General features: G+C 34.5%; 1 protein-coding gene across 1 annotated transcript; it reads left to right on the top strand.

Moving 5' to 3' along the window:
- Window positions 1-6,425: 6,425 nt before the first annotated feature.
- On the top strand, window positions 6,426-8,061 carry LOC134639124 (E3 ubiquitin-protein ligase TRIM35-like). Its single transcript, XM_063490186.1, has one exon. It carries the CDS (start codon window positions 6,534-6,536, stop codon window positions 7,950-7,952), a length of 1,419 nt encoding a protein of 472 aa, XP_063346256.1. The 5' UTR covers window positions 6,426-6,533; the 3' UTR covers window positions 7,953-8,061.
- The last annotated feature ends 2,435 nt before the right edge of the window (window positions 8,062-10,496 follow it).

The raw sequence follows: 10,496 nt of genomic DNA, 5'->3' as shown, positions 1-10,496 counted from the left end.
GACCCACTATTGATCATGTGCTTCATCACGTGCTTTTCAGGAGAATAAAACATTGAAAGCTTAAACTTCTTTGTGACACTACTTGTCAGAAAGTCTCCTTATATTTCAGTTGCATTGTTATAATTGTAGTGATGTTGGGGTGATGATGTCACATGTTTGTACGACAGTCTAGCCGTACTAAGAGTCCGAGGACCACTAAGCACATTTTTCCATGGGTTTGATTTCCAGCCGCGTGCGTTCCTGCACACCTACACATCCCCATACTCTCACTGAGTATGCCAATTGCTGTACTACTGGCCTGCTGTTAATGTTCATTATATATCTGGAAAGCATTCTCTGTGCCCCACTCTCTGACCGGAGTCCTTGTCCTGAGGGAGCTATCACACCAGCATCCCAGAGATAACTCTCTAACACTACTTTTTCTTTCTTTTGAAAATGTTAACATGAATATCTCAAGAATGTTCTTTCAGCACCCTCTGGTGGAGGCAAATAATAAGTAAAGGTTTATTTTTATTCATGCACTCGAAAATGTCCCTTATGAATGTTTCCAAAAATAATGCCCCTATAGGTGGCTGGAGGCAACAGAACAAGATATCATGAGATGGCTTATAAACAGTACTTCCCTTTTAAGAGCATTTCAGGTGTATTGTCAGCGCATTTTGAGCTATTTGTGTGGTGCTATTTAGCTCCCACAGACCCCACTGAGATGAGACGGCATGTTATTTTATGATGATCTTTTTATTGACATCACAGTTTATTGGAATGAAAAGTGCAGGGGACAATTTGATGAAGATGAAACCTCCCAAGCAGGTACAGTCCGAGTCAAATGATGGCTAAGCCCTGCACCCTGCTGAAAGAATAAACCAAAGTATAAAGTAGAGGTGGGAAGATCGATCTAAATATCGATAGTATTGATACCATTGCTGGTATTGGTATCAGACTTATACTGGTGTCATAGAATCAATAGTTTATTTCTATCCTCTAAGTTCAGTATGTAGTCCAAAAATTATGTTAAAAATCTTTCTTTTTAATATCGTTGTAATGAAAGAAAAATCATCTTTTGTTGACTGTCATGTTTATTTTATTTATAGCCTATGGCATATTTAAGTAACTGAAGTTGACCCAATGTCCTTTAGAGACAGGAACATTTATGTTCCAGCTCTCCAAGGAAACCCAGTTTCAAAATACATGAAAATCTAAAAGGTGTGTTTTGTTGTCTTAAATAATTATTGTGCAGACGAAAAATCACTGTGATTTGGTGGTGAGTGATGTGTTCAAAAGTCACACACTCACATCTACACTCACAGAGACACTATCACTGAGAAACTCTTCCCATATTTTAGTATTGTAAATGCAGGAGATTCCAAAAACTTTGATATCAAAATCTGTCAGACTGAGATTTAATTGTTAAGTGATTCTTTATTTCATCTGTGTGTTTTTTTGTTTTGTTTATTTTTTCAGTCCAGCAGCAGCAGCTTAATTTTAGGGAAATTAGTAATCAAAATGTCTAACTTCATTATCAGATTTAATGGAACTATTAGCAATTAAATGAAAACCAAAGAAAGTTTTTCATGTGAAAATCTTGTGACCCACTCGAGTTTCTGTAAGAAACTTTTTCTTTTCATATTCTTGTTTCTTTGAAATTAATATTTTCAGAATTTTTTTAATGTTGTTCTTGTAAATATTTTAATAATTTTAAAATCTGAATGATGATTTCTTTGCTTTTTAAAATTGTTGAGTGTGAACAGTAAACTGTGACCCTTCCTAAAAGAAGGATTAATCATTAAACATCAGCAAGAGCCAACTTTATAACTACAAGATCTAAACTTTCCTGATTATCAGCATCTTTTCAGTTAAATAACATTTTAAAGTAACACGTCTACCACCCAAATTAAAAGAAATGACTCCTAAGTTCTGAAACTGGGTCTCATCAGTGTAACTACACTTGACTGATTTGATTAAAAATGTTCTTTCTTGTGTACTTTTTAACTTTAAGATTTCTGGATGTTCTGATGTTTTATAATCAGGTTTTCAATTTGATTTTTAAACTTCACTCTCAGTCTCAGTGTTTCAGTGAATGAAAATAGATCCTACCTTTTATTTTTACTTCAATGTTATTCTTTAAGTGGTCTCTTTGATTATTGAGAATCACTGTGAAGTAAAATAAAAGCTTTTCAGACACGTTCAGTCATTAGTTCAGAAACTCACTTTCATTGTTCTTTTTATATTTAACTGAATCCTCAGAATAAAAGATTATTTGCTTCTGTTGGTCTGTAAATATTCTTGTGGGGCTGAAGCTGTTTTATTGAAACAATCATCAGATTTTATAAAATCCAGAATTTATTTTAAGCAGTTACATTTTAAAACTTTATTTTTATTTTCAGACTAACATTCATATGTCAGTAATTCTTGAGATAAGGGACAAAACATGTCCGCCAGATAAAACCCAATTTTGGGGTTAAAAATATGCATACAAATGTTAACCCAACTGACTAAAAGACAAACCAAGGCAATGTTTATACAACAAAAGTATGATTTTGCATTTTTTATACATATATATTTACTTTAAATGGTACAATACATTACCAGTACCTTAAAATAAGGTACTGGTGTGATAATATTAAAATACAGAAAAAAAATTAAAAGTGATGTAAAATTAAACATCATGGCTCTCGTCACTAAGTATTAAGTCAATACCTTATATAATATCAAAATATGCAATTGAAAACTTATTTTTACATATTTTTTAAGTGATTAAAATCGTGCCCAGAGTTTTTGTCAACACCATCAGATTTTTTTAAAAGTACAAAAAATTCAGGAATTATTGTGGGTAGCTTACACTCTGAGGACCCCTTTACCACTTCCTGTTTGATACACATGCCATGAGGTCGCTGCTGTGATATATATATTTTTTTTAAATTTCATTTATGGCATACCTTTCTGATAAAACTCTGTGTCACAACCATAGTGCGTCAACACCAAAGTCGATGTAATGCAAGATTTATTTATTTATTTATTTTGTAAAAAGAGCTTAATTTAGGTAGATTGTAGAGGTCATAAGCAAATGATGAAAAACAAGATGGCTTCTGTCAGAAAAACATGTGTTATGAGAGAAAGTAGGGTATTTTGTCAGCACCATCAGATGTCAACACCATCAGGATTTTTGTCTGACGGTGTTGACCCTTTTTCTAATGGTGTTGACAAATGCCACAAAAGTGTGCTATTCACCATTTATATTAAGTTATTTTTATTAATATTTCAGTCATATTACTTCATGTGTATTTTACTGATATTTCTGCTTTTTAGACGTGTCAAATATTATTGAATTTGCCTTATCTTGAATCTCATTGTTTATGTATACATTATTGACCCTGTAGGAAAATGCTTAGTCCTCTGCATTTAACCCATTTACGCAGTGGGCAGCTACAAATCCAGGATAGCCGCTGTTCGTTGGATTTGAATGCCCAACCTTCCGATCATGTGGCATCTACTGAGCTATCTCTGCCCCGAGAGCTGTTCTTTAAGTGATGATGTATGAATCCTGCTTCCGGGCCCAAACTACTCTGTGTTTATTAAGCCTGTTGTGCTGTTAAAATGTTTTAATGGTTTTTATCTTGTTCTATTACATCTGAACAAGCCCCTAAAAACAGCCAGTGATCACTGTCAGCCTAACCATCGGGAACCCTTGCATTAACTTTTATCAAGTGGAAAAAAGTTAGCATTCATCCTCCAGCTTCACTGTGTTTATATTATGCTAACATAGCTGTGTCGCTAGCGATCACATAGCACATCATTATATACCAGCTAGTCCAACTTCAGTAACCCGACAAAAGTCACTGCTGTTTAGTTTTCTGTCTTCATTTATGTTGGAACGTAGGTGGAAACCAGCGAGCTATCTTCTAACTCAGCCACACTGATCATTTCATTAAAGATGAAAGAATTTAGACAGTTTGTAACTCTCAGTGATGCTGCAGAGTTCCTTTAACTTTGGGATCTGCAGCGGAGTTTGGACCTGGAAACGACTAATGATGTCAGACTTAAAGACCGGATAGCATTTCTACTGCTTAATACATAATTGTGTTGTGAATATTCATCCTTAATCTGTGAAAAAGCATAAGGTTCAGAAAAATTATAGTAATTACAAAATGGTACATTTCAGGCTAGAATAGCAAAGGGAAACCTGTCAGTAGAGGAACGAAAGAGAAGGAACAGGAATGATCAAAAAAGGAGAAAAAAATTAACAGCCAGGCTGAGTTGAAGAAAGAGTTTCTCATAAAGGAAAGGGAAAGATGGAGAAATAGATTGAAAGAGGGAAAATAAAGAACATCAGTGATCTGAAAGAAAGAGAAAAAAGGCAGAAGAGAAGGTTTTGGAAACAAGCACAGAGACAAAAGGAGAGAAAGTCCAGCAGGGTCTAAACACACAACCACAGAGAACTTTAGGAATCAAGGAGGAGTAGGCAGCTACTTGCTGGTGAACTATTAAGATGTAGAACTTGACATGTGCAAAAACAGAATTGTTATGATGTGTCTTGTGATATTACAAAGGTTGTTAAGGTTTAATTGTCATTTTGAAAGAAATAATATCTTGTTTTCTACTAGTGTGTCACCACCGTCAAATTTGTGTCACCACCGTCAGCACCTTGTCAACTCCATAATATGGAGTTTTTGTTTATTTTTCTCTTTTGAAGAACCATACATTTTCCTCCCTCATGATCTTCCAATAAAAATACACAATTTTCTCAATAAATTTGTAATTTGCATGCTGCTTAATATGACTGTTTCTTATACAGATTAAATACAAGCTTCTGAAAATATGTATGACTTTAACTCTAATAATAAAAAGCCAAAACAATATTATTTTTAAACGTGGTATAATTAGTTTGAAAACATATGTGCATAAACAATAGAATAGAGAAGCTGCTAATAGTCAAAAGAGCTGAAACAACTTAATTTAAAATATATATTTTTGCATTTCTTTGTGTCTGATGGTGTTGACAAAAACCTTGCACTTCTCCAGCAAAAACATAAATTATTAAAAAATGTTACACCTGGGAGATTGTACCAAAACATGGTGAGACAGCCAAAACTTTGTGTAACAATTATATGTAAATATGTTTTTGAAAAATCAAAAAATATATTTTAGAAAATTAAAACCTGTTTTGTCCCTAATCTCAGGAATCACTGGTTTAACCTCAGCTCTCTTAAACTGCATATCAGAGAAGGCTTGTGCAGTTTGTTTTGATGGAGTCACTGATTCTCATTTTGGTCTGATCCTGAGTGTAAAACATTACCAGGCAGAAATCAAATGTAATTATTGATAAAGTTTACATTCTCACACCTGATCTGTATGTTTATGAACGCTAACTTATGTTTCTTAACAGTATAAATAAAAGTCAAACATATCCTGTAGAAATATTTCCACAGTGACAGAGCAATGCTGAAAATAGTTTGCAAGAAACAAAACCGCAGATGTCTGCTGAAGGTCCAATTTTATAAAAATGTGTTTTGTTGTGAGACTTTCAGAGATCCTGGGTCTCTATGATGTCATCACAGCTTCTGTTCAAGCTGCCTGCAAAGATTTTGGGAACAAGCTAAAAAAAAGAAGTTTATTTTATGTAATTCAATTTATGGTATTTTCACTCTCTGACACTTTTTAATATGTAAAAAGGTTTTGCTTCAGTAGGTTGACAAGAAAAAAAAACACAAAAGATCAAGACAAACATCTGAAGATATTGCAGATACATTAATTAAAATCTCTTTTAGTAGTAGTAAAAGCAGATATTATGTTTGGTGATTATTAATTAACTAGAACACCATTACAACCGGTGAGCTTTGTAAAAGGAGTTTGCTTTCTTGAAGGACTGTAATGTAAAAGCTGTAAAGACGTTACATTTGTTGAGTAGAAACTTTCCTGAACTGTAATGTGTTCAGAGACATTCAGAGATCCTGTGTCCCTGAGCTCGAACTACTTACAGGATGTAGTCAGATTAGAGTAATACAGTAATCTTTAGTCGAATTTGGTCAAGGGAAATTAATTTCACTGGTATACATATAGTTTATAACAAGCATATTTTCCTTAATGATTAATTAATTGAATAAATAAACCTTTGATTTTTATATAATTCAGTTGAATTTTACTCAAAATTATTTAATTTTCATATTATTATTATTATAATATTTTTTCACAGCTTCACCTTGTTTGTGTCAATTTTATATTGTGTTTAGTCCTTTAAAAAAAACTTGGAGAACTCACCGATTTTTCAATTTTCGCTTTTGTGTTTTCGTATGAAGCACAACCTGGAAAACTATCTGAATGACCCTGGCAGCGCCCTCTAGTGAATACAAATATTATTTTTAGTTTAACACGTGACTGCGATCCATGAAAATGAAAGTAAATTCTGACACTTTTGAACTGAGCTGAGACGCCATTACAGGGAGTCAGATCTCTGCTGAAAAACACACATTTGGAGTATTTTAATCAGAAAGTTCAAGAGACACTAATTTGGTGAGTTAAAAATACTTGAAGATCAAATGGCTGAGAAAGTCAGACTTTTGGAAAATTTCCTGAGCTGCCACGTGTGTTCAGAGACTTTCAGAGATCCTGTGTCTCTGAGCTGCAACCACAACTTCTGTTCAAGCTGCCTGCAGAAATTCTGGGAACAAACTAAAAACAAAAACTGTCCCATTTGTAAAAGAAAATCTTCAAAAGATTTTCTACTTGTGAACTTTACACTGAAAGAACTTGCTGATTCATTTGCTGGGAGAAAGAAATCTGGATCATCTGAGACAGAAAGAGGGGAGAAGAAATTAACAGTGGTGTGCAGTAAACATGAGGAAGTGCCTAAACTGTTCTGTGTGGACGAGCAGAGAGCTGTGTGTCCTGTGTGTGAGTTTTCTCTCCACCAGAGTCACAAAGTGGTTCCTGTAGAAGAAGCAGTCAGTGACCTGAAGGAGCAGCTGAAATCTGACTTAAAGTCTCTGCAGGACAAGAGGAACAAATACAAACAAGTGGAGGAAACATACAATGAAATGAGGGAACACATGAAGAAGCAGCTGTTGTCCACAGAGAGGCAGATCAGAGCAGAGTTCAACAAGCTCCAGCAGTTCCTGAAAGAGGAAGAGGAGTCCAGACTGGCAGCTCTGAGGGAGGAAGAGGAGCAGAAGGGGAGGACTATCAGCAGAGAGATGAAGATGATTGAGGAGCAGATCTCCTCTCTGTCAGACAGCATCTCTGCTGTTGAAGAAGAGCTGCAGAAACACAGCGTGCCATTCCTCAGCAGTTATAAAGACACTCAGAGCAGAGCCAGAGCCCAGAGCTCAGTGTCAGATCCACAGCTGGTCTCAGGAGCACTGATAGATGTGGCCAAACACCTGGGCAACCTGTCCTTCAGAGTGTGGGAGAAGATGAAGGAGAAGGTCCACTTCAGTCCTGTCATTCTGGACCCAAACACTGCAGACAACTATCTCTATCTGTCTGATGATCTGACCAGTCTGAGGTTTGGAGAAAAACAGCAGCTTCCTGATAATCCAGAGAGATACACTAAATATTCCACTGTCTTTGGCTCAGAGGACTTCAGCTCAGGGAAACACAGCTGGGAGGTGGAGGTGGGAGACCATCCTTACTGGATTGTGGGTTTAGTTAAAGAGTCAGTTGAGAGGAAGGGAAAGCTTTTTGCTTCACCAAAATATGGAATCTGGTGTTTACTGCATGACAGTGGAAAATACACTAATGGTGCTGGTGAAACTGTGAGAGTGAAGAAGAGTCTCCAGAGGATCAGAGTCCAGCTGGACTATGACAGGGGGGAGGTGTCCTTCTATGACCCTGAAGACATGACTCACATCTACACTCACAGAGACACTTTCACTGAGAAACTCTTCCCATATTTTCATGTTTGGAAGGCAGGAGACGCCAAAACCTCTGAAATCAAAATCTGTGAGATTGAGATTTGATTGTAAAGTGATTCTTTATTTTAACTGTTTTGGGTTTTTTTCAGTTCAGCAGCAGGGTTAATTTTAGGGAAATTATTCATCAAACTCTCTAACTTAATTATCAGGTTTTATTTATTTTTTGTTGATTTAGTGGAACTGTTAGCAGTTCAATGAACCCAAAGCAACTTTTTTTATGTGAAAATCTTGTCACTCACTCGAGTTTCTGTAAGAAAATTTTACTTTTTATATTTCTTTTAAATTCATATTTTCAATATTATTCATGTTGTTCATGTGAATATATTCGATAATTTTTAAATCTGAATGATGATGATTTATTTGCTTTTCAAAGTTGTTGAGTGTGAACGACAAACTGACACTTCTTAAAAGAAAAAAGGATTAATGATTAAACTTGTGTCACATCAGCAAGAGTCAACTTTAAAACTACTGGATCCTAATTATCCTGATTATCACCATCTTGTTTTCAATTAAATAACCTTTTTAAAGTAACACGTCTACTTAAAATAAAAAAAAAAATAAAAAAATCAAAGAATTGACTTCTAAGGTCAAAAACTGTCTCAACAGTGTAACTACACATGATTTGATTAAAAAAATTTTTTTTCTTGTGTTATTTTTTACTTCAATCAGCAGCAGGCGTCTCTAACAGTTTGAAAGATTTCTGGATCTTCTGATCCTCTTTTATAATCAGACTTTTGATTTTTAATCTTCGCTCTCAGTCTCAGTGTTTCAGTGAATGAAAATAAGTCCTACCTTTGATTTGTACTTCAATGTTATTCTTTATTTGGTCTCTTTGATTATTGAGAATCACAAAATGTCTGTGTGACGTGAAATAAATCAAATTCAGTGATTCTGTTGTTGTTGTGTTTGACTGAAAATCAGCTTTTCAGACACATTCAGTCGTTAGTTAAGATTTATTTAACATAGAAACTCACTTTCATTGTTCTTTTTATATTTAACTGACTCCTTAGAATAAGAAATTATTTGCGTCTATTGGTTTGTAAATATTCTTGTTGTGCTGAAGCTGTTTTATTGAAACAATCATAATCAGATTTTATTTTCAGACCTGCATTCACATTTAAGCTCAGCTCTCATAAACTGCATATCAGAGAAGACTTGTACAGTTTGTTTTGATGGAGTCACTGATTCTCACTTTGGTCTGACCCTCAATGTGAAACATTACCAAACAGAAATCAAATGTAATCATGGATAAAGTTTACATTCTCACACCTACATCTTGGTCTTTATAAACTCTAACTTGTGTTGTTTAACAGTAAATTTAATATTTACACTGACAGAGCACAGCTGGAAATAGTTTGTATGAACAAAGCTGCAGAGATGTTTGATGAAGGTCCAACTTTATAATATTGGTGTTTTATTCATATATTATATTTACTCATAAGATGGAGACAAAGTTTATATCATCAAAGGTTTTTTAAACATTTTATTTCCAGTTTCTCACATTTTAAACTGTAAATCATAAATGTTAGAAATAACTTCACTTAACAGGTAAAACAGAACATTAAGACTGAGCCGAGTTCATCTGTAGTTCAATGCGAGTTTAAACACATTCATCACAGAAATTTCTAGCTTTATTGTTATTTTTACATTTAATTGATTCCTTAAAATAAAAGAACATTTGCTTCTGGTGCCTTTTAAATTTCCTGTTGTGCTGAAACTGTTTTCTTGAAGCATTTGTAGCACTGATGTCACTGTAAACAGATATATAAGATACTGGACTAGTTCTAGGTTCACAAGAGTGATGGAGCTAAGCACAGTGAAGAGACCAGAGCCAGAAACCTTGAAATGAAAAGCCGCCATCTTTAATAAAACACAAACACAATCAATCGATGTGTAGTACATCACACTTATCCTTCCATCTGTTCCAAATCCCACACCTCGGTTGTTTCTTTAACCTCCTAAGATATGAACTCTTCCACGGCATGCATTTTTAATTTCTCTTTGATATTTGGGCATATTGGGGCCCGATGAATGTAAAAACAAAGAATTACCAGATTTTTTTTTTTTTACCTTATTTTTGTTTTTAAGAAAAATAAGAGCCACATATGAGGATATTCGTTCAAAATTTTGATAGAACAGTAGCAGTATAATGTCTTTGTAAGTGGATATCAGGCCCTTGTAGAGCAGAATTTAGTATTTTGGTCTAAATAACCCAAAATGTGATGTCCACATATGTGGACGCCAGATCCTAGGAGGTTAAACTTTAGTTTTTGATTAAAGAATCAGAAACCTTCAGTTTCAGAATTTACTTCTTTAAGAGACGTTAAGAGAATTCTGTTCTGTGAAAAACAAATAAAGCCAATTTAGTGTTATGAGCTTATTAAACTTGTGCTCATTATTAATCACTCTGACTAGTTTCTGTCTTGTATGAGCAATCAAATGTGATGAAAACCCATTTTTGGTGTGGTGACCCTTTAATGCAAAGTTCCTGTAAAGAAATCCAGTTTGGCTCAAAACAAGAAAATAACATCACTCAATGTCATTAAAGTCTGAATAATCACACTTTCAGTTCAGGTCAGTCTGATCAGT

This window comes from Pelmatolapia mariae, linkage group LG12 (genome assembly GCF_036321145.2).
Source record: "Pelmatolapia mariae isolate MD_Pm_ZW linkage group LG12, Pm_UMD_F_2, whole genome shotgun sequence".
In the NCBI taxonomy this organism is placed as follows: Eukaryota; Metazoa; Chordata; class Actinopteri; order Cichliformes; family Cichlidae; genus Pelmatolapia; species Pelmatolapia mariae.
Note: the sequence above shows the minus strand (reverse complement) of the source record. Positions and strands in the feature narration are given on the sequence as shown.